This window comes from Adiantum capillus-veneris, chromosome 6 (assembly GCF_014529385.1).
Source record: "Adiantum capillus-veneris isolate H3 chromosome 6, ASM1452938v2, whole genome shotgun sequence".
Classification (NCBI taxonomy): domain Eukaryota; kingdom Viridiplantae; phylum Streptophyta; class Polypodiopsida; order Polypodiales; family Pteridaceae; genus Adiantum; species Adiantum capillus-veneris.
In genome coordinates this window covers 155,225,187-155,250,730 of record NC_140936.1, presented here as the reverse complement: position 1 = coordinate 155,250,730, position 25,544 = coordinate 155,225,187, and the positions used below count along the sequence as shown (strand labels likewise).

General features: G+C 39.8%; 1 protein-coding gene across 3 annotated transcripts; it reads right to left on the bottom strand.

Moving 5' to 3' along the window:
- Positions 1–12,262: 12,262 nt before the first annotated feature.
- On the bottom strand, positions 12,263–18,660 carry LOC147456542 (uncharacterized). 3 transcript variants are annotated; one of them, XM_086514975.1, is made up of 4 exons: positions 18,473–18,659; positions 17,928–18,215; positions 14,388–15,714; positions 12,263–14,286 (listed from the first exon to the last, which is right to left on the bottom strand). In XM_086514975.1, exons 2-4 carry the CDS (start codon positions 18,163–18,165, stop codon positions 13,419–13,421), a joined length of 2,433 nt encoding a protein of 810 aa, XP_086371101.1. In that variant the 5' UTR covers positions 18,166–18,215; positions 18,473–18,659; the 3' UTR covers positions 12,263–13,418. The 3 variants fall into 3 exon arrangements, with proteins under 3 accessions (XP_086371101.1, XP_086371102.1, XP_086371103.1); XM_086514976.1 differs by having other exon boundaries at positions 17,928–18,205; XM_086514977.1 differs by lacking the exon at positions 17,928–18,215 and having other exon boundaries at positions 18,473–18,660.
- Between the last annotated feature and the right edge of the window lie 6,884 nt (positions 18,661–25,544).

Here is a 25,544-nt window from a genome sequence, read left to right as displayed (position 1 = left end):
TAAAGAGGTTATATCCATCTCAAAGAAAAGGCAAAAAGGGCTGCTGCTAATAAGCTTAGAAGAGCCTTAACCTTTAAGGAAAATAATTGGGTCTTGCTAAAGTTTCTCAAGGATCATCCAAGGCATACTACGGGCAAGAATCCTACGGGCCACCAAGAGTATCATGCTAAACTAGAAAAAAGATACTATGGTCCTTTTTAAATTTTTAAGCCAATCAATGAGATGGCTTATCAATTAAATTTGCCTAACCATTGTCTCATGCACAATGTTTTCCATGAGAGATTACTTAAGCCTTACAAAGGAGCGCCACCAAAAGAAGCAATAGTTGCAAAACCTCCCAAAATTGAAGATCAAGACGAAGTACTTTAACTTGAGTCCATCCTACGACATGAAGATAAGGTATTAAGAAACGACAAGATTATCCGATGATGTCTTATTAAGTTTAAGGATTATCCTTTTAAAGATGCCAAAGGGATGCAAGGAACCTAGTTTAAGGATAATATGAACCTTGTCAATGCTTACAATGCTACACTAGAGTAAGCAAATAAAAATACATTTTAGATGAACAATGTTTTTGTTTAATAAGACTCATTCTCTTTCTTTTATTGTGCATAAAACTATGATTTCAAGAGAGAGGTGATGGCATAAAATCTAATATCTAACCAACCCAAATGATTTCCTCATATTAAACTGATCATTTAATATGGAAGATAAAAGGGGAACATGAGTTAGGATATAAATATGTGCTTCTAGACCAATCTCAACTGGGGACCAAAAGGAAAAATGGTTGCATCTCAATAGGGGTCCAAAAGGAGACGGTCTACCAAAGAGCAATGTGTAATAATTGCTTCTAGATTTACCTCAGCAAGGGACCAAGAGGACAGATGGTTACATCTCAACAGGGGTCCAAAAGGAGGTAGTCTATCAAAGAGCAACATGCATCTAATGGAGCTTAAAAGAACTTAGGGTTAGCTTCATTAAAGATCTCCAGAAGTTAGTGTTAAAAAGTCCTTTGACCTTAGGCAAGATAGGGTTGACCTTGAGGGAGGTGCTTGTCGGCTTGCTAAGTAAAGTGCTTAAAGTGTTTGCAAGAACCTTTCCCAAACTTGAAGTGCTTCTCATGCTTAAATGACTAAGGTTCTTGAAGTATTCAATTCAAACATAAACTCTCAAGAGGCATAAACGGTTTCCATGCTTAAATGACTAGGCGCTTGAAGTGTTCAATTCAAACCAAATGACTTAAGAAGCATAAAAGACACATGTCAAGATCCTCCCCATGTGGCTCTCATGATGTGATTGAATCCTCTTGGATAGGCTTTAAAGGGGTCCAATGAGAATTTAGATATATAAAAATAAATAATTAAGTTATTTCTCTCAAAGAGAAAAAAGAGGACACTTGTCCAAATGATATAGTTAAATAATACGAGAGAGAGAGAGAGAGAGAGAGAGGTGGATCAAACAAGAGAGGGTGTATACTCTCCCACACTCTCTCTCTCTCTCTCTCTCTCTCTCTCTCTCTCTCTCTCTCATTGTGAGAAGTGCAAAGTGCAAGAGTTCCATCTCCTTCTCCAAGCTTGTTGAGAAGTGGAGAGCCTACACCAACACTCTTGGCTATGGAATGCAAATCCAACCAAGAGCCATGCTTCAATGCTTAATCTTGCCATATTCTTCATCTTCATTACTATGCTATTGTGCTATGCTAAGCAAGAAGAGTGATGATAAGTGAGGAACTATTTTTTTCTCCTATGGATGATTCTTCTAGGCTATTCCCTACCCTCATTCCCTGCTAGCTCTCTCCACCTTTGGAGGTGTTTGAGGCCTTGGGACTGAGACTTGGGATAGTTAATGCTTTTTGCAAAGTTTATGTTATGCTTGTGATGTATGACGCTTTCCATCTTCATAGCATCATCAAGGTCACAAGGAACACAAAGATTGTATTGTACCAAGTGTCTCTTGATGGGAGAATCTATAATACAAACACCTTTTGGAGGGGGGACCAGCTCCCAGTAAATCCGGCCCTCAACTATTTTCATGTTCTCTAGTACTCTCTCTTGTAAAAGTATTGTTCATGCCAAGTTAATTAAGTACTATGTTTATGTTGCTACTATCAATTAAGTTCACCCTCTACGTTCTCAAAGTGATCTTACAAAAATGCTCACTCTAATTCTCTTAATTCCTCTACTTTCAAAGTTCATAGGCCATTTCCATTACACGGTGTCCACAAGTTTCTCGATAGAGTTTCACAATTCTAAACTCCCTCCCTACCCCCCTCTACTTTTAACTTTTGGCGACCGTTCCCACCAAAAATCTTGGGCTCATAGCCATACATGGCAAACAAAGGTCAAAAATTACAAATATATAGCCAAATTTTATTTTAAAAATATCCAAATTTTACAACAAAAAAAACAATGATTGTGGTATGGCACTATCAGCTTGGGCACGTGAGTGCATTCCTTTTACAACCAAAGAAACTTCTACCAGGTTTGAAGGAAGTAAACTTGGAATTTTGTGAATGTTGTGTTTTTCAAAAAGCAAAGGAGGGTAAATTTTCTTAAAGTAGAAAATAAAAGGAAAAGCAAACATTTTTAATTGACTCATTCTGATGTATGAAGTGTTGTTAGTACACCCTCCCTTGGTGGCTCATTGTGTTACCGGACATTTATAAATGATGCAACGAGGAAGACATGGATTTTTCCAATGAAAAATAAATCCAATGTATTTTTTATATTTCAAAGGTGAAAAGCATTTGTGAAACATAAAGCAGATACTAAACTGAAATTAAAGACTACTTTTAAGGACTCGAACTTTTGAGCGTCCATGGCCCTTTTGTATAGGGTGAGATTATTGTCAATTAAGGCAAGGCTCAAAAAACTTAAGTATATTACTAAAGCAAGTGTATAAACAATAAGCATGAAGGGAAAGTTTTTTTTGGCAACCATTCCCACATTATGTCGGATGTTTCTATTAAGAAAAACAAGATAGATACTTTACTATGGCAAGTACGATTGTAACACAAGCTCCAGTCATGAACCCACCGATTGTAATAGTTTATTGCGAGCATTGTCTTTGAGACTCATGCTTAGTACATTGAGACCTTTCTTAGTGGAATAGCACTACAAATCACGCCAATGGTAGCATCTCCTTTGTTCGCTATACCGGCTTCATCCGAAATTGACTGAACATCCCTCGTGCATGAGTTGGCTCTCCTTTAAAAGGTTATCAAATTTATTGGGAGCGACCTTTTCATAGTGCTTGTCATCCAAAAGTCCAAAAATGTATTGTTGATTTAATATAAAACCGTAAGGAGCAAAGGAAATGGTTATGTTGCACTCCAGTTCCTTAACAAGATGAAGCAACGATTTGGACATGCATGTCAAAATTAAGAGACAAGCCTTAGAGATCACGAATTTAAAAATAAGGAAGGATAGATGGACTTACTTAACGGCTTACACTCCCTTTTTAATTCCTATCACGCCAACATTCAAGTCCTTGATACCCCTTAGTCTTCTCTCTCTTTGTCAAGAACCTAGCATTGTTTTTTTCCTTTGGTTTGTTGGATAAGATCCTTGATGGTCTCCTTGTTTCCTTTGTCTAGTTGAGCACATTGCATGACTTTCTAGTGTACGCGCACATTCTTGATGCATGCAATGTCTCTCTCTCAATGCAGGATATCATTTTGTGTAGCTAACTACTTGATGTAGCCATACAAGCCATTGTGGTCATCTCCCATATAGTTCACAAATAAAGTTATATCCTTGAAAGGAGAAGTGGAGTTTGTGATAGAATAATTAGGATACATTCTACCATCCACCCAAAGTTCTACACTTTTCCTCAAGGGGTGTACTGTTTAGTACCCCTATATAATGTGTGTTCGTGCGGTAATTAAAAACCCCTTCTTTAACATGTTTGAATAAATAAAATGACCTCTTATTTTAAGATTTTTTCTAAAATGGAATATAAAATCCCTCTCTTTAATGTATCTCTTTTAAATTGCCTAATTTTTTTGCATTTTAAAACCCCTCTTGCTGAACTCACGTGGTACATTAACATGATTACATAGTGCACCCCCCAAACTCTTTTCAAGCCCTGTGACCTAAAGTTCTCTTTCAAATATTTAGAAATGGTGTTTTATTTGTTATTCTTACAAAGTGTATAATACCCTCTGGAGAGCACGTAGCATGAAAATTTAGCTCAAAAACAGGCCCCAGTTTTGCTTTGGCCATCACTCTACCTTCCTGGAGAACCTATATAAGGAGTAGTTGTGCACACAAATAGACACATACAAATACATACAAAATGCAATGAGAGTTTACAGACTTATTATACAGAGGTGGACAAGCTCTCCATCACCATATAAATAAAAACCTCTCTCGTTATATGTGGGAAGAAAAAGCGATCTCTCTCTACTATTTTCTATTCTCTTTTCATGATGAACGTGCTCTCCATCAATTTCAAGACAAAAACTTCTATGTAGCTCTCGTCGTTGCTTTCTTGTTTAGCATGCTGATGTATGTGCATGGTGTGTTTATGCTTATGTAGATACATATAAAGCATGCTTTTCTCTCACATTATGAATGTGACACATTGCTTTGTCCGTATCTCCCAAAATATTGTGAATCAAGTCAAACAATTGGAAGTGGAGATTAAACACATCGTTTAGAGTGTTTTATCTCTATCTAATCACGTCAAAATTATTTTTGTGTGAAGAGTTATGGTCAGCCAAATTTTTGAATCCTAGGTACGTGGGAGAGCTACCATATGCACTCATCAAATGGGAAAGTACACTCAGGCAAGTCAAAACCATAATTAAGCGTGCTAGTAAACGTATTTAGGCCACCATTATCACGTCATGAGTGTTGAGAGTTTTAGGTCTGATATAAGTTTTTGTACTATTTATGGTTTGTTTTGATGAGGGAGTTGATTCCACTTTTGTTGTGTCCATAAACTCATGTGTTGATGTAAAATTATCCAACCCAAACTATATGATCAGTTTTGCATAAAACGGCTTTCATTTTGCATCACAATGTTAGCATGAGCCTCATAAGGGTGAAGTGACGTGGAAAAGTGACAATTTATGTTATAGGGCTGGAGCTTGATGCATTTGTGTATGAGATCAAACCACCCTCTCTCTTGTATCTTGTGTGCATCCAAAAATAGGAAAAATTGTTTTGCAATGAAGTGCGAAGTTGTGTCATAAGGTTGGTCAAAGTGATAGGGTTATTTTGTATCATGATTAGGGTTATGTGAGGACAGTATATTGTGCATGAAACTGCATAGGATAGGTGTGCGCACGTGTGTACTACTTTTCATCCTTTTAGGTGAAAACTAGTTCTATGTGGAAGAAAGGTGATACTCATTAATAGGATTCTTTTTTATGCATAAAAAATCAAAATCTAAGGATCATGTGTCTTGGATAAGTTCCCAACAATGAGTACAATTAAAACTCTAAATATGGGAGTTTGGTTTGTATTGTTTATGGTGGAGGGCTGAGGTTTCCCATGTGAACATAGTTATGATTTTGGTTGTGGTAGCCGGTGTGGCTCTTGGATTATTTTTTGGGGTATGGTTTTGCTTTTGAAATGCTATCAAGATTGTTGCATCCATGTTGTGTGCTAAAGTGATTTGCTAGATGCTTGTGCATTATCCAAAGTGGGTGGCTTGCTCAACTGTGTGATGGGATATGGAATATGATTTATGGTTTGATTTTAAAATGTGGATGGTTTTTGGGTTTGGTTGATGGATTATGACTAAAATGTAAGGACAAAGAACATGTGTAGCTTGATTGTTTTTGAAAAGATTGTTTGTGCATATGCAAAATGCTATGTTATGGTTTGACTCATGTACTATGTTTCTCCTGACAGCTTCGATACAAGACTAGGCCCACCTACATCGGATAGTCCAAGAGAAAGGGTTGATGACCTAGGACTACGATGGATCACGACTGTCATCTAGGTCTTCTTTTTTATTAGAATCATCTATACGGTTAGTGTGTTGGGGGTTGAGCTAATTTACACGGCTAGCACGTTGGGGACTTTGTCTTTTCTTAGCTTAAATACTCGGTGTAGCATCGAAGAGGTATGGTGCTTAAACTGTTATGGTTAGTGTTGATTCCCTACCTTCTACTGGTATTTTGGAATCCTTTCAAAGCTCGTCTCATGGAGGAAGGTGAAGCTGCCTCATTCACAATGTGGCACAGGATGGAGGTATTCTCGCTCACTCTCAACAAAGTGAGATTCTCATTATCCGTAGTAAGAGCGGGTGGACGGGTGGACCGGTTAATCCCACACATGGTCAGGTGCTCTCACAAGTCATTTTTTGTATTAAGGTTATGATGTACTCATTTTTTTAAACATAAATTCATAATTTTTTTATTTTATTTAGCTACGGTGATCAAAGATTCTCTTCAGTGCTTTTCCTTGAGTCAATGTAATGGAAATGCCTATGAACTTTGAGAATAGCGGAATAAGGAAAATTAAAGAGAGCATTTTTGTGAGATTACTTTGAGAACATAGAGGGTGAACTTAATTAGCGGTAGGAACATAACCATTATATTTAATTAACTTGGCATGAACAATACTTTTGCAAGAGAGAGAGTTTAGAGAACTTGACAACATTTGAGAACCGGATTTATGTGGAGCCGCGGTCCCCCCTCCAATAGGCTTTTGTATTATAGATTCTCCCATCAAGAGAGACTTGGTATACTACAATCTTTGTGTTCCTTGTGACCTTGGTGATGCTATGAAGATGGAAGGCTTCATGCATCACGAGCATAACATAGAATTTGTAAAAAGCATTTACCATCCCTGGTCTCATTCCCAAGGCTTCAAACACCTTCGAAGGTTGAGAGAGCTAGCGAGGAATGAGGGTAGGGAAGAGGAAGAAGAATCATTCATAGGAGAAAGAAATAGTTCCTCACTTATCATTACTCTTCTTGCTTAGCATACCATATACTGAAGATGGAGAAGATGGCAAGTTTAAGCATTGAAGCATGGCTCTTGGTTGGATTTGCATTCCATAGCCAAGAGTGTTGGTGTAGGCTCTCAACTTCTCAACAAGCTTGGAGAAGGAGATGGAACTCTTGCAACTTTCACCAAGTGAGAATGTTTTGAAAAAATGAGTGTGTGAGAGGTGTATAACTCCCCAAGCATACACCTTGCTTGCTTGCCCTCCTTTTTGCTCAAGCATGAAGCTCATTGGACCCCTCTCCCCCTAGCCAATCACATGCACAATGCATTGCAAGCATGTGGGTAGTCTTTGGACAAGTGTCCTCCTTATCCCTTAGAGAGAGAGAGCTTGAAAATATTTAGATATTTGTTGAATTGAACTAGAAGCTCATTGGACCCCTCTTGAGCCCAATAGGATTCAAGCACACCATGTGGCTAAGCATAGGGAGAGTCTGACATGTGTCCATGTGTCCCTTGAGGAAGGGGGTGCCCTTTGGGTGAGTGGAAGGTTAAGTCAAAGATTCCCTAACTTTGGGGCTTTCACCCTCCTTTGTAGGGTCTCTTTTTGTGACTCAAGCACCTTACCCCCCATGCATGGGAAGCTTCTCGAGCACCTTCCTCATCAAGCATGACAAGCACCTCAAGCACCTTAGTTAGCAAGCACGATAAGCACCTCAAGAACCTTACTCATCGAGCATGACAAGCACCTAAAGCACCTTAGTCACCAAGCATGACAAACACCTCAATCTTGGGCCGGGTTCACACCTCAAGCACAGCCCTAGCTTGCCTAAGGTCTAAGGACTTTTAACACTAACCTTTGGAGGTCTTTAATGAAGCTAACCCTAAGGTCTTTTAAGCTCCATTAGATGCATGTTGCTCTTTGATAGACTACCTCCTTTTGAACCCCTATTGAGATGTAACCATCTCTCCTCTTGGTCCCCTGCTGAGATAAGTTTAGAAGCACTTATTGCACATTGCTCTTTTGGTGGACCGTTTCCTTTTGGACCCCTGTTGAGATGCAACCATTTCCCATTTGGTCATGTTGTGAGTACACTTTCTCTAATACACATTCAGGGGTAGCACTAGTTGTTAGTTATTTTTAAGTGCACTACGGCTCATGGCTTAACTCCATGCTAGGTCAAGCATAAGAATTCCCTCCCCTAAGCTATTGCTTCCACACTCTTGTGTATATTGAAATTGTTATGTTGATGAAAATTGTAAATTGTCCATTTCTTGTATAGACCGGAGGGGATCTCTCACATACTTGATGATCATCAAAGAGGCCAGCATCCATATTACTCATAGTACAATATAGACCCCCTAGTAACAAAAAGATACCATGTGGTGGAGGTAAGTTGGGCACGAAATAAAAAGAAACAAGTAAGATAACAAGGTAAGCTATATCAAAGTGGATAAAATTTAAACTTCCCAAGAGGTGTCCATTTAGCACCTAAAAGGTTAATACGATAACTTCCCATCAAAATGGCTTATTTTATACAATAGATGTATCAAAAGGTAGACAAGGAACTCTTGAAGCATAAATGTGATACGCAATCATTTGAAAAGTCATGGTCAAGTTTCCAAAACGCATAGATTTCTAGCAACCAAAATCAACAAAGAACGGCATTTTTCAAATGCTCGACCTTGGCATCCTCATAAGGTAATTGTGTGTTCTTCTCTGTCCAATGTTTGAAGTGCAAGGCAAAAGAGGAGCCTATCATAGTTTGCAAATGCAAGGATCGATAGAATCAACCCAAACTGGTTGCGTAAAAAATGAGAGCTACAATTTATAAGTAGGCACATTCACATTTGGCATAGAAAATGTCTTACCGAAGAGACCATCCTATGGTTAGCCCATCTAAAGAAGCTCCTTTAATTGTGGCAAGGTGGTGTTGAATAAGGGCTAGGCAGGCCAATAATATGTTATCCTATATTGTTGATGCCTTATTGAAAATCCATTTTGATAGATTAAATACGCTTAATTCCTTTTAAAAACAATGTAGAGGGAAAGACCAAAGACCTCTGCTTTTACTGACAAGCTATTCAAGAGGCATGGCATACCAAGAGAGAGGTTCGTTTCAAAAAAGTTGGTTAGTATTTTGCAACGAAGAGAGTATATTCTAAAGTACTCAAGCTTTTAGGAAGGAAGAGTTGGCATCTACTCAACGTAGAGTGTGAGTGCATATGTATGCTGATGTATTAAGATAATACTTGTACGCATTAGGAAGGTGGTTTTCACAAGAAATATTCTGCATTCGACTCATTTTTGTACAATATAATCAGAATGAAATAGCATTCCAGTTATCCTATACATCAAGATTAAATCAATGAGTGAGGATGAAATACGCTTTCATCTCTAAGGTCGGAGTGCAGCAACGCTAAACCTTTTTAAGTTAAGATAGAATTCTCACCTGCATCCATATAGTCAAGACAATAGAGTCTGCTAAACTTAGCTACTTATGGTGGTGTCAAAGAACCTATTAGTTGTTATCTATGTCAAACTTAAAAATTATTAGACTAGCTATTGTCATATATAATACTCAAAAGTATAAATGTATGAGCAAATCAAGTAATTTCCACTTTTTTCTCAGTTGAAGTTTCTAAGCCAAAACAACATTTTAGGAGTCATGATCATGAAAGTCTTCCTTTAAATTAACTTTTACTTTATCAAAGATTTCAAACTTGTCTAACTAGGTATAAGTTAACCATAACTTGTATTGAAAATTTCAAAGTGATTTGAAAAACAATGTTTTGCAACTACAACCATACTGTATGGACCAGAGTCACACCCTTCAAAAAGTGGGACAAAAACTACTCATTGGAGAATTTTCCCATAGCAAACGACTTAGGAGAGCCAATAGAGAAACTATGCCCATGCTCAACAACTTAAGAGAGCCAAAACCCTCATATAGCCAACATATTGCAAACCATTTAGGATGAGAACTGCCTACCTCAGCCAAAACAATCTAGATGAGCAATGCCTTAAGCTGACCATGTTAGATCAAACACTCAAGCAATGCCAAAGTAAGAATCAATAGAATATAGAAGTCTATGCCAAAAAGTCATAGGACAAAACAATGACAAAAACTTTTAAGATCAATAAAGCAAAGCAAAGTCAGTATCCCAACTAGTGATAGCCCACATAAAGCATTCCTACTTCATTAAGAGTTGTAGCCAAAAAAGCATCCAATTAGTAAATAGAAGCAAGTCAATCTGGGATTAATCAATCAATCCAATTAGGGGATTCATTAGTATCCAATTTGGGGATTAGCCTTTCTAAGATATGTCCAACACATGAAGTTAAATCAGAATATTCCAGCCCTCAGGATTTCAAGGATATTAGTAAAGCACTAGAGCTAGTAATGCTAACATCAAAGTATTGGTGTCAGCAAAAGAGTACAATAATACCAAATCATTCAGTGTTTGTATGATTCAAAAAACCAATAAATCAGTAGAACCAATAACCCAAACTGAGAACAAGCCTCCTCCTTACCGGATTTTCAGAACAAGAGCAAACATAAGTTTCTTAAAACACACCAAGATTCCACAGCTAGTAATAGTATGTTAGGCCTTTCGAGTAATCCAATCTCCTTTAGTATGTGCCTGTAAGAATATTCCAAGCAAGGTACAAAGCAATAAGTGTGAACAACCAAAATAGGTAAGGTCCTGCAAGAGAATGCATGCCTATATAATTATCGCACCAGATTGAGTGCACAATCCATCAAGGCAATGCCTATAATAGCATGGCATTCTTATTACACCATGTTAGGAGCATAGCAGACCTATCAGTACAATGCACAATGCAAGAGAACAACCCACCCATATCATGGAAGCTTAGAGCAAGGGAGACAGAGCATGTCTATTTAATTGTGAGAGCAATCCAAAATGACAATAGTACAACATCAAAGGGCATGCACATTTACCCTTTGAGGAGAGAGCTCATCTGCAGGTGATGTTAGTACTTCATCGTAGGAGGATAGGTGAGCATTAATTTTGTGATGTGCTCGTAGTGCAGAAGAAGAAGGGGGATAGATTGGTTGAAGAGCATTGCAGACGAGGGCGAGGCGCATCAACCCCAGTATCAGAGTCAGAACGAAGGCCTGATGTGAAGCAAAAAGACCCAATTAAGAGGTCAAAATCCTAATGTTTTTAAATCAAGGAGACCTCAGATCTTAATATGATCAAAGCATCAAAAAAAACTCTCCAACCAGAGGGAGAAAGTGCAAGGTAAAGAATCATCCACAAGATAAGATAACCATCAACTCCAATAAGCATAGCATAAGCCAAATTCACCCCAAAGGTACTCCTCAAGAAGAGTAGGGAGTTTTTTCAGAGTAGATATAACAAAGCATGAATAAAATATGCTTAGATGAATCTAAGAAAAGTCCAAATTCACCATTGAGAAAAGTGCAAGGTAAAGCTTTATAACCATTTGCTCTAATAAGCATAGCATAAGCCAAATTCACCCCAAAGGTACTCCTCGAGGAGAGTAGGACAGGGATAAAATATGCTAAGATTATCTAAGAGAAGCCCAAATTCACCATTGAAGAAAATGCAAGGTAAAGCTTTATAGTAATCTCCAAGTCGCCTTAAGTCAAGCCGGGTAAAGATTTTAGCATTAGCGAGCAAGCGAGTTCTAGTTTAACAAAGGTAAACCAATAAAGTGTGTGTGTGTGTGTGTGTGTGTGTGTGTGTGAGAGAGAGAGAGAGAGAGAGAGAGAGAGAGAGAGAGAGAGCACCAACCCCATTACATTGCCTAAGAACTCCACGCTTGGCAATTCTAGCAAAGTTCAAAGGCCGATTTTGCACCTCACCATCACATTCTTTATAACATTCCCATCAAGAAGCATTTCTTGCCAATTACAAAAGTTCTCTGGTGTCTCATTTGCAAACATCATTACAAGATTTAAAAATGGGAGTTTCATGCATGTGCTCAGTGGAAGTTCATACATACTATATACATAAGAAAAACTTGTGTTCAATCAACAATTTGAGCTATCTTACATCTACGATCAGTCAAAAGTTGATTGACGCATGCGACAAACCTGCTGCAAGAGCTCTTGGTTGTCAGAAACTGCTCAACTAACATAGAGTGGGTAAGAATTCAAAATGATATACTCCTATACCTAGAGTGCTCAAGTTTAGTACCTACAATGTTTCTCAATAGTATGCCCAGGCTATTTATACTGCCCTTTCACCGAAAGACTTTTAGATCTAGGCCATTAGAATTAGAATCCCACACGAAACAAACCGACGCAAGGAAGACTTAATAACACCATTCTAGTTACCAGAAAAAAAAAGATCTCTTTAGTCAATGCTACCCAACAAGACCAAAATTATACAATACTGACAATATATCAATACTGAGATTACACTTTCATGTTTCAAGCTTTGCACATACAACTTGTAATTCTGACAAACGACCGAGGCACCCTTTGCTCAAGATAAGCATGGGTAAACTGACCTTGAAACAAACATAGGTAAGCTGATCTTTGATACAGCCATGAAATATCATCCACTGGCTGTGTCCCACCCGATCCATCATCATCTAGCCATTGAAATCTTCATAAAAAAGCAAGAGAATAAACTAATAATCATTACATACATAGGTAGCTTCACTTAAATGGTTTCCAAAATCTTTCTTTGGTACTTCTGCTTCATAGATCCTTTGCATCTATCTAGTTGCCTCTCTTTTCAAAACTTGAGAGAGGAGAAGCTTCACGGTCTACCAAGCGATACTGATAGTTGTCGGAGATTTACATTGATCTTCGACAAAAAGGTAGATAGTTACCAGTTACTCCCTTCATCATAATCGCCATGTATTAGAACACAAAACCATCCAAAAAATTCACCAACTCCTTGCCAATGACTTCCCATGAGAAGGCACGCATCTGCCATTCACAATGGACCCTGCTGTTGCATAGTTGCAACTTGCTCTTCTGCTATGTTCTGCACAAACTTCTCTGCTTAACTTCATGACAAAAACCCCTCATTGACATGGCCTAAATTGATCTCACCAGATTCCCATACAATCCTGCAGACTTACTGCGCAATGCTAAATAAAAACAGGTTATTGTTCTTTCCTCCTTTAGCATGTAGGTACACATGAGGCTTGTTAATGAGAGTCACTCTTCTGATCATCTTGCTTTACCTCACCTCACTCAACACCTTGGAATCTACGCATTGGAAATGCAAGAGCTCAACCTGCTCAAAGATGGATTACCAGACCATTCTAACCTTATAGTTTGCAAGCGATCTGGAGCCACCTTCAACTCCATGACTTCAGCAACTGCTCCGAGTACTATTAAGTATTAGTAGTAGTAGTAGTCGCTGTTACTGCCATGAAGCAACCAGGTTGCCTTCTCTCGAAATAGCACTTAAAGTTTGATTATCTGCATAACACTGTTAAACCACCCCAATCAAAACCCTAATCTTACTACTCATACCACCACCGACTAGAGTAAACAGATATGTTTACGTAGTTGGCGCAGTGAAGCCTCCAGCATATTTCCTGCTAGCATCTGCTCCACCATTGGCAGGATAAGCCAGCCATAGTCCGCCAGGTGACTTTGTGATAAAAATGACATCCGTAAGTTGTTTCAATACGTAGTTAAGTTCATCAGGACCAAGCCCTTCCTTGCTCAAATCCTTCCCAGTTGCATGCATAAAATCCTGGTATACTCTAGATATGTCATACCCATCCTTCACATTACTCATTCGATAGCTTAACCATGTTTTAAGCTCTTCGACAAGGTGTGTCTGCCTAGAGGCCTTCACATCACTTTCCTTCTCTCCCCTGGTACTTTTGACTAGTCCTGTTGAATTCCCCTCGTCCTTGACAAGGCGAAGAAGCGAAACCCCAGAATCTGTGGTCTCCACATAAACCATATCTGATAAAGTTCCAATTAGTTCCTTAAGGGTCGCAAAACCAAGTTTCTGGTGATCCAGAGGTGTGCCAGTGGCAAGCTCAAAGTCCTTGGGAAGTAGAGAGACATTACATACTGTACCATCTTTCAGTGCCTGAGCAAGGAAGCTGCGGAGCTTCATACATATTGCATCCTTCTCTAGTGCCCTATCAGCATTGGTAGATGGGACAGGCTTCCAGACATTGAGCGGACCACCTGGATTTGATGATGGCCTCCAGTCTTGTTTAAATGTTTCGCCTCCAGGCCAATCTAGCAAAGCCTTTTGATTTAAGATCAAAGGACCCCAGCCTGGCCCAGTTTTCCTTAGCCACTTCCTCTCCTGTATAGCTTGCTGTAAAAGGTTAAGTACCGTACCCACAACCAGGTTTTGGAAGTGCATGCCACATGAATTCTTCACAATCAGTGCAGCTTTATACCTGAAAGCAGAGACATGCCATGCCTTCAGCTACACACAGCTACACTTCGAATTTTCAACATGATGCAATTGAACCACCACATGATAGAACACAAAAGCTACCTGCTGCAAGAAGAGAGGAATGCTTGCTTCTTTTCGCCATAGAGAAGGAAGCGTTGTAGCTCAAGCCACACATCTCCAGAGTGGACAAAGTTCATATTCCCAGGATCCACACAGTTCCATGGCACCCTATGTTCAGGGGGAAAGTACATTATCAAGCCTCCACCCAACTGGGTCTTTGTAATCTGCTGTGAATCAGCTGCCGTCTTCAAGGTTTGCTTCACATCTACTCTTTCATGCTGTGAATCCCAATATTGAATGCAGTCAGACAGATTACTGTCAGTTGGAGCCAACATGTCCCTTTCAAGAGTCTTCATGGCACTGTAGACCTTATCCAGACAAACACTATGAGACAATTTTTCAGCATTATTTGCCACAACACTTAGCGGTATTGAAAGAGTTGCAGGCTGATGCGGAGTAACACCCTTTGGGTTTGGGTACTCAGTAGAAGCATTTTTGTGAACAGCTAGCTGGTTATAATTATTTTCTGGAACTGCATTTCTAACAAACGGTATATTGTTGACACCCCTGTTATTGTTGGGAGCAATGTGCTTAAGAGGCCCCCTTGGCAAAGGCCCTGCAGGCATATTAGTAAATTGTGGAGGCTTCGAGCCATCAGTAATGGATGTTAAAGACTCTACCCTTCCTACAACCTGGGGCAAGAAGCAAGGGTATTGCCCAAAGTCCACATTACGAGCAGCTGAAACAGGTGGCCGACACTGACTTATATTTGCATATAAATTATCTGAAAAGGCAGCAGTACTACTGACGAGTCCTGGAGATACCATTTTATCTGAGGCCACAATATTTGCATTTTCTGAACCGCACGACCTACTTCTATTATCATTGGAAAATCCATGAGATGAGTATGAATTCCGATGATTCTCGAGACTCATAGATCTCAAATGCTCCGATGTACTTAATTTTTTCTGTGGAGAGGTGTATCCATTAGAAACTGCAGAACTTTGTGTGGCTGAAGCCCCAAAACTCGACGACATTTGTCTCTTCTGAAAAGCCTCCATTGCACGTGATCCAGCAAGATCTTGTGAAGAGGTATTGCTGCTGGGCTGAGATAGTTCGGGCTCTGCAAGTTGACCCTTTGCCATATCTTTCCAAAACCAAAGCTTTTTGGCGGCACCAGTAAGTGCCGGCTTAACAAATTGTGCAGGTATAGCTAATAGGATGCTGTAAGTTTTTAACCTCAATCGGTGCAATGCATTGGCAAAATCCCCATCACCAGATATGAGTAGAATGTTTGCTGGAGGAGGATTGTCAAGAGCCCAAAGCAGCATTGCCACCAGGATGGCCTTGTCGGCAGCATCCTTGTTACCTGCAAATGTCAGGTAGTTTACAACCAAACCCCTCACAAAAAACTCACAGAATAAGCAATAAGGCAGCTATAGGGGACTGCGTGTAGAATGATTCAACAAGATAAAAGCAAGAGACCATAAGAGTTAAATGAATGCCAAAATCACTAAGAAAATCAATGGGAGAAGTGCATCCAGACACAAATAGTCTTCCTATACAGGGTCGGGGTCGGGTTCAGGATGGTAAAAGTTAGGGAACAGGGCTGGTGCAAGGAATGGCAAAAAATGAAAACAATTTTTGTCCAACTTTTTGAGCTCAAGGCATGTCGCAAACAGGTAACAACACTTCGTGAGCACAGAATTGCACCAAATTAAACAGAAAACGTGATTGGTATCAGCCGAAAGAGGTAGAAAGGTTCGATCGGCAAGGGAGCCTCAATTGGCAGATAAAGTATGTATGGATAGTACTAAGATAAAGTTTGAATTGGAGTAAGCTGGATAGAGAGATTAGAGAGGCTTGAGCCTTGATTCTTGAAAGTTCCGAGATTGGAGAGGCAGCTTGAGCCTTGCCCTCGATGCAATGAAGCAGTGAGAGAGGGAGCATTGAGAGATTAGAAAGATTACAGAGCATTGAGCAACTTGCAAGGTGGCTGGCTATGAGTCACGACATATGTAGTAAAGAGCTTGAGGCTTGAGCTTGTGGCTTAGCCTCTTGGAGGAGCCGCGCTTACAAAAGGCATGAACATGCACCATGGCTTATGGCCCTAAAAGGCTAAAGAGGGCCACTGACAATCAAAAATGATCATTACAAACGCTCATAAGAGAATTTTTCCGTCCCTGTTCGCAGGACGCGTCCTCTTGTGATGACTGGCCAAGTGGAGACGCCCGCCAATCCCCGACCATCCCCGTCCCGTTGTTCCCCAGCCCTGGGGGGGTCTGTCCCCCATCCCCCTGAATTTGTGGCTATATCCTCCCACTTACAAAACATTGCTATGCAAATTGCTTTCAAAATTCATTCTATTCTTCTCTCATTAAAAGGAATAGTAGATCAATAATATACACAGATATGCGCATTGCTGATGTATTTTTTCACACATGAAAACGATAAAGTAATACCTGTATAGCCTGAGCCTTCTGTTACCTGGAAAAGGGTACACAGCTTTCAAAAATCAACAGTTTCAAAGAAACTCCAGTAAAACTCACCTCCTCAATCCTTGGCCTCACCCACTAAGCCTACCACATCTTCCCTAGTAATAAGTACTATCCAGACAAGCTGCCTGAATAAAAATGGGGCATGGTACCCTTTATATTTCCAAAGGCTATATACATGAGAAATATATAGGGAAAAACTTCATAGGTGACAGCATAAAATACAAACCATTAGGAAAGGTGGAGAGGGCCATAGGTCACCTGCAATAAGGGCAATCTACCAATCACGCAAGCATACAGAGTGAGCACCTTATCTATGTCATGGGCACTCTAGCTCCTTTCATTGCACTTTTGTTCAAAGATGGCAATGGGTAGAACCAATTGGATGCGACATGCAAGAGTCCAGACTTTATCCCTTAAAATGAAAGACTTTCACAAGTCAAAGGTGATTTCTATCAACATTACGTGTATTATTAATGAAATACCAACAAATGCATTGCTAAAAAAACGCAACTGGATTGATCCATAGGAACGAGCCAGGACTTCAGAGATTCCTCTGACCTCAACGCGTCTAACTACAAGCCAAAGAAGCCACTAGGATCATCATTAACCGCTTGTCCCTTGAAATTCAAAGCATGCGCACATTTCACCTTGTCTGAAAAATTATCCTTTCATTCAAAGCATTACTGACAGATCACTAACTGATTCACATCTAAAGTTTCGTGTCTTAAATCCTTTATTATACTATATTAACATTTTTGTATCTACCACCCTTTCCTACATTGCAAGCATAACTTATAAATATTCGATATAAGAGCAAGGCAAAGGTGCATTTGCTTAGTATTAGGCCATCTTTGATGAATCTGGCTCGCACAGGTCACGCTGATTAGTTCCTATCGTCCCAAACATGCTCATTCTTGATCCCTATAAATACCCTTCGCTATTCTCCATTTTTCTTTCCAATCACAGTTCATAATACATATGGTCAAGAAAATGATACCAAAACATTCGTGGATGTGGACATGATGCATGCTATAAACTTAAATTGCACAAGGCTTTAAGATAACAAAAAGACACAAGAAAGGACCTCGTGGCACATGATTCAGCGTGATGCCTGTGTCAGACAGTGCCTTCTGGGTGATGTGGGGTAAAATCATGGTGTCACCAAAAACTTGGATTTCAATGGGGCCTGTCATGCTCGCATGCTGCAGAGCCGCGGTCATATTCTGCGCAATGTAGTGTGGGTCCACATCCTTTGGTACATGACAGTTCTCAATATCCCACCAGATAGAGATTTTAGACTTGTTTTCTGTGTCCTCTACCATGTTTCTGATGTCTTTTGATCTCCTTTACAAGCACCTCTCTCTGAGAGCAACTACACAGAAGACTCCTTTAGCAGCAGCAAAAACAAATTATAAAAACTCCTTGGCCACAATAACGATGTACACGTACATACTTAACAGCAAATGGACGCAGCATCAAAGAAACTCCCCACAGTACAAAGAACACAAAAACGAACCAGAAGCAAGAAAGCTCAAGAGACTCAAAATGCACACATAAATCACCTTGACCCTCCATGACTACGAATACACAACACACACACACACACTTCGAAGAGTCGCAAGAACCAACCAGTAGGAAAAGCTGACAGAGGAGAACAGCGATGGATGATGAAATTGAGGTCGTTCTTGACCTGCTTTCTTCCCCCTGTGGGCTGTGCGCGCGCGCACTCGCGCGCCTACGTGTGTATGTGTAAGAGAGAGAGAGAGAGAGAGAGAGAGAGAGAGAGAGAGAGTGGACCGTTGGCGTTAAATATAGGCCTACTAGCCTAGGACTTGAACGAGAGAAGAATTTTTGCTCTCTAGTCTATTTCGAGTAAGCTCATCTAGACTCTAGAGAGGCGCTCATGCATTGAAATAACTTCTTCATAGGTTGGGTTCAGACTCGTCCGGCGGAAGAAACAAGGTTTCCTGAATGTGCCGCCGCCTAGTGTGAACAGTGAGGAGGAGGAAAAGTGAAAAAGTGAAGGGGGTTGTGAGAGGCCATCAACTCTCCTCAGGGGAGGTCGGAAAATGGAGGGCCCGGCAGAAAAGTGCCTCAACTCTAACCAATTAAATTTTGCTATGGAGGAAGAACGCTCCTTTGCTTTTTTCTTCCACCGCCTAGTCTGAACTCACCCATAGAGTGCAGCAATTTTGAGCATACTTCCTTCGAGGATCCTCTCGACTCCAGGGCACAGGATTCGATGAAACCCGAGCTTGGGATCTCTGGCATAGAAGCCCACGCACATTTGATTTCCAAAGAGTACACTCAGATACATTTTGTAAACTCGAACATTGGGCATAGTGTTTGAGTTACTACTTTATACATGTGTTTTCTCCCAAAGTCAAGTGTGTGGTTAGTACAACAGCCTGCAACGATATCGATGCAGGTTCTGAACTCGAACGAGGAACTACCTACATGCTTTATTTGAGCCATGCATGCACCTCGAGATGCATGTGTGGATCCTCCACCATTGATCTCACCACTTTGGCATCTTTAAGACCCCCTGTCCTTTATACTTCCTCCTCAAGTTGGATGTCCTCGTCATCGTTCTAGGATGACTCTTTTGCAGCACTTAACACATGGTAAGTCCAGATTTGTGGCCCATTGTGCACATGACGTGCAGCTTTGAGCATATTAGAATATCAAGCTGGATCACGTTGGATGTTCTCGTCATCATCTTCATCGAAGGACCACTCTTTAGGGTGTTCAACATATGCCAAGTGCAAATTGATAACCAATTAGAAGGACGCTTATTATACGTCGAACAAGTGAGAGGTTATAGTATCGATTTTATAAAAATAGCAAGGAAGATTTCCAACCAATGGAGCTTGTGTACTACCCAGCTATGCTTAGATACAAGCAATTACATGCTTTTTGTTATTAATCAGCACCAATGAACACAAAAGTGCAATTGCAGGCAATTCAACTAGAAAGGGAGCATCGGTTGACCAAAATCATTCATCTACAATAAGGGTCGCCATTTGAAACACTCACCTCCCTCTACACTAGAAAAGCAAGCACTCAATTACCATCACTCAAGTGTTCATGATTTAAAAACAACATCAATGTTGTCATGTTTTCAAATCATGCTATCCTAAAGATAGAATGCACATGCAAGTCAAAACCAACCCTAGTGTTAGGGTTCACGCCAATTGGATGAACACCCATCACATTGACCCTACTAACCTCATCTATTGTTTGGTTATATAGAGCAATAATGAGTAGTGAGGGATTCCAATCCTCACGCTGTGCTCCACCAACAATTTGTGTCTGCTCTTCTTCTCCCTCTCACTCCGCACGCACCGCACACTCTACAAGTGTTATCAGAGCCGAAGGTTGTGGTGCTACCCCTCTCCCAATGTTTCCCTCTTCCCGACGAGCTTCACATCGGCTACAATGGCAATGAATCAAAGCTCGAAGCTTACATATCTATGGAGGCATTGTGAGCTATGCACATAGAGCTCATGTACCAAGGTGGCAAGGGGCTGAACACCACAAGCCACAAGAGGAGAGAGATTGAGCTTCACATGAGCTCAAAGAGAGAGAGAGAGAGAGAGAGAGAGAGAGAGAGAGAGAGAGAGAAGTAGGTTGCTCAATTTAGGGTAGATTGACAGCAGGTCACTATTTTGCTCATAACTTGAGCTAGAAAACTTAAATTCAAAAACTTTTTTTTTATCAAAATGGAGATCTCTTTGAGCTCTATAACTTGTAGAAGAGCTCATTAGCTTGTTCAAGGTGCAGATATATCTAAAATAAAAAACACAGAGTCTGTTTTTCTTAGGACAGATTGTGTATTCGAGTTGAGAACGAGAGGAGAGAGAGTGTAGAGAGAGAATTACATAGCTTCATCTCAACTTCAACATTGAATATCTTGAGCACACACACACTCTACATCATCCAGTTCTCTCCATCCTTGAATCTTCTTTAACATTTGGATTTCTCACCGTCTTCTCTCTAATATATATATATATATATATATATATATATATATATATATATATATATATATATATATATATATATATATATATATATATATATATATATATATATATATATATATATATATATATATATATGAGAGAGAACATCGACTTTCTCGGCATTTGACATTAGCAAGGCGTTTTACGTCTGACGGTGAAAATCGGCATCAACACCGAGTGTTCTCAACATCAACATAGAATTTTCTCACGACATCAACAGAGAGTGCAGTATTGACAGTTATTGTTTGGCTTCTTAGTGCTTTGTTTTGCGCAGATCTTGGTGTCTGCCTACTGTGGTCTGGTTATATGATGCATGGCCGTTGATGGCTTCTCAAAAATTGCTCTCAGATACATATTTTACATGCACAAGGACAATCATAGTTTCTCTTGACACAGTGGTAGTGACATCCATTACAGTTCCAGTGGGAGTTTGGACGCATATGGTTTATGTGTGACTAGCACTTGAAAGTGCTTGTGCTCTATTGAGAGCATTTTACTCCTCACAGAGAGCTCACTTGAGTCTAGATTTTTCTTGCATCTTAGTGGTGCCTACTTAAGCGCATGTCTGTGATTTTGTACTGGCAATTTCACATTTTGGATGTATGTTGTGTTGGAGATACTGCCATTGTACCTCGTTGTGGAGCTGATTTTTGGCTTGTTTTAGCAATTGCTGCCGTTTTTTAGGCTCAGTCCAAATGAGCCCTTTTTGAGACTGTGGTTAGTCGTGTTTGCATAACCTTTTGTGAGAGTCATTGAGAGATTTTTTTAAGCCCGAGCATTGGGGGCCGGGTTACCTAGTGTGAGGTGGATTAGGTTGTTGGAGATCCCCATTCGTGGCCTTGCCATAGGACATGTATAGATGGGTATAGGTGCTTTTGATGCCAAGTTGGTAGTCGTTCGATAGTTTCTTTGAGCAGTTTATGTCAGTTGATGCCCTATCACCAACACTCTTTGTTGGTTTATGCATTGTTTTTGGCTCATTTTTTCTTGAGATTTTGATCTCCATACAAAGGACACTTTGCCGGATCTTTTCTATGAGTCCTCTAGTTTGCTCAATGCACTCTTTTACATTGACATTGCAATGGTTTTTTGTTCAGTTTTCTCATTGAGATTCTAATCTCTGCATAGAGGAGACTCCGATTAATTTTTTGCAAAAAAACCATAAGTTCTTAGCATTTCTCTCGTACAGATAGCTCATGTCAACATGGTTGGATCTTCTGAAAAAGAAGATTACTACATTAAGAAGTTTGATGGCACCAATTTTGCTACATGGAAAAGCAAAGAATGCTTGATGTTCTAATCAACAAAGTACTTGCAGCGCTATTGAAAGAGCGCAGAGAGGTTTTATACACTGATGATCAGTGGAAGGAGCTTGTTGTTCGTACCATGGAAACTATTAGGTTGCATCTTGGTGAGTATATATTCTTCACGATTATGGACAAGACTAATGCTAAAGAACTATGGTTTATGCTCAAAATGGGATAATAAGAGTGCATCATAGAAAGTGTTTCTGATGAAGAAGCTTATGCATCTTAACATGAAAGAAGGTAGTAGTATTAGTTCACACCTGAACGAGTTTAACAGTGTGTTTACTCAGTTGAAATCAAAATGGCTTTATTTTGATGATAAAATGAAAACCATTTTCTTGCTATGTTCTTTGCCTACATCATGGGAAACATTTAACATTGACATTAGTAATTGTGCCCCTAAGAGAAACTTGTTTTTAGTGATGTTACTAGTACTTCACTCACGGAAGATGTTCGACGTCAATTTCTTGAGGAGTGGTTATCCATTTATGCTTCTACACACAGTTCAATTAAGGTGGGTGATTCTCATCAGCTTGAGATATGTGGCATTGGAGATATGAAGTTTTGTATGCACAATGGTATTGAGTTTATGTTGTGAGGTGTTAGACATGTGCCAAAGCTAATCAAGAGCTTGGTTTTAGCAGGACGGCTTGATGATCTTGGATACACCATATTGCTTGGCAATGGTTCGTGAATAATTAGAAAAGGTAACTTGGTCATGCTCAAAGGCCAAAATGTTGGCTCATTATATTTCTTATATGTCTCTTCTATGAAAGATAACACTATCTATGTAGGTGAGTTGTTATATTGAGTTGTGGCATAGCTGGTTTGGTCATATGAGTCAGAAGGGAATGAAACAATTGTAGCGTTTTGGCTATATCCCTATGTTAAAACTATTCTAATTAGCTTGTGTGAGCATTGCATTTACGAGAAACTTTATCGCTTTGCCATTGGATAGAAAGTTAGGGAATCCTCTAGGTTTGGTTCATAGCAATCTATGTGGGCCTATGCCGCCTAAGTCTCTAAAGGGGCATTATATTTCTTGACTTTCATAGATGAACTACTTGAAAGGTGTGGGTCTACCTCTTGAAGAGGAAAGAAAAAGTTTTTTCTACGTTTCAAAAATTCTTTGCGATGGCTGAGAGCCAGTCAGCTCAAGAATTTGAAGGCTTTGCACATTAACAACGGGGGAGAGTACACCTTCACCCAGTTTGAGGAAGTTTGTAGCAAATGAGGCATCAGGAGGCAGTTTACTACATCGTACACACCTACTTGGAATGGAGTTGATGAGCACATGAATAGGAATATTCAAGAGAGGGTCACTTCCATGCTATCTTTGGAAAATTGACCTCAAGAATTTTAAGGAGAGGTTGTTATGACAGCATTGCATACAATCAACAGGTTTCCTAGTACATCGTTGAACTACAGGATCCCACAGAAGATGTGGACATGCAAGAAGCTTAATTATGACAAATTACATGTGTTTGGGTCACATGTGCCTAAAGATCTTAGAAAGAAGTTGGACCCCAAGTAACACAAGTGCATCTTCATTGTCTATAGTGCAGATGAAGAGATGGGTTATCGTCTTTGGAATGCAGAAGCGAAGAGTTATTTACAGACCACAAGTGATCTTTAACGAATCAAAGATGCATAGACGGCCATGAAAGAGGTTCAGTATTGCAAAGTGAGATTCAAAGATGTAACCTCAAGTCCAGTCACGCAAACAACTCAATCTGCTAGCGATGTTCCTACCACTAGTAGTGCTCCAGATAGATCTAGTGATTCTCTTGAGAGGGCAGAGTCTAGCAGTTAGTTAATGAGGAGATCTATGTGTATCCTTCATGCACCTGAGCATTTTCACCAAGGCTATACTATTTGTTCATTACTGATTGCAAAAAGCCTGTGTGCTACCAAGAGGCTATTGAGATGGAAGATAGTGTGAAGTGGAGTAGGCAATGCAATATGAGGATAACTCAATTATGGAAAATGGGAATTCATGGTCTTGCCTTGCAATTGGGTGTATAAGAAAAAGGACAGGGTAGAAGATATTGAGCCTAAGTATAAGGTTAGATTGGTTGCTAAGGGTTTCAAGCAAAAGAAAGGCATGGATTTCGATGAGGTTTTTTCTCCATTTGTCAAAATGACTAGGTTGTGGCTTGTGTTTGGACTAGTAGCCTCTAAATACATGAACTTGTTTAGATGGATGTGAAAACGACTTTCCTTCATGGGATGAAGATGTCTACATGAAACATCCAGAGGTTTTGAAGTCAAATCTCATAGGCCTACAAGGGCAGAACTCGTGTGTAGATCGCGTCAGGCATTGTATGGCCTAAAACAAGGCTCAAGGCATTGTACATGAAGTTTGACAAGTATATGTAGTCCCAAGGGTATGAAAGGAGCCAAGAAAATCATTGCTTAAAGTTGAACGATGGTTCACTTATCAGCTTGATACTATATGTCGATGGCATGCTCATTGTCGAAAAGTCTAAAGACGAGTTTGCTATTTTGAAAAAGTCACTTGACATGCAATTTTTTATGAAGGATTTGGGAGATGCAAGTAACTTTTGTTTGTATGCGTATCAGGAGGGATAGAAAATATGGAATACTAGAGTTGTCTCAAGAAATATATATCGACAAGGTCTTGCAATGTTTTAATATGCATGAGAAAGGTTGTACCCCAATGCAAGCATATGCAAAACGTAACAAGAATGATGCTCCCAAATCTGATGCTGAGAAATAAAAAATGGCCAAGGTGCCATATTCTTCAACATTTGTTATTCATATGTACAACATGGTAACCACGAGACCAGGCATTGCTTTTGAACTGGGAGTAGTTAGCAAATTTATGGAAAATCCTAGAAGAAAGCATTGGGAAGTAGTGAAGCACATCTTGAGATACCAAAAAGGTCCAATAGACTTACACTTTAGGAATAGTGATGCATCCATTGTGGGTTACACGTATGCAGATTATGTGGGTTGTGTAAATAGTCGGAGATCCATGTCTGGCTGTGTTTTTTTATGTGCTGGAGCAGCTGTGTCATGGAGATCATGTCTCTAGAATTGTACTTCATCTTCCACCACAAAGGTAGAGTATGTGGCTAGCAAGGAAGCTCTGTGCTTAGCTCGCCTAGTGGGAGATATTGGCATTACTCAAACTCCAATGTTGCATTGTGGTAGTCAAAGTGCGATCGCATTTGTAAAGAACCCCATGTTTTACTCTAAGTCAAAACACATAGAAGTCTATTATCATGTGATACACGACATATTGGCTAGCAAGCACATTGAGCTAGTTAGAGTTGAGGTTTGGAGCGAGCTTTTTGAGCGAGCTTTTTTTAGATATTTCTCCACATACCAAATTTAGAAAAAAAG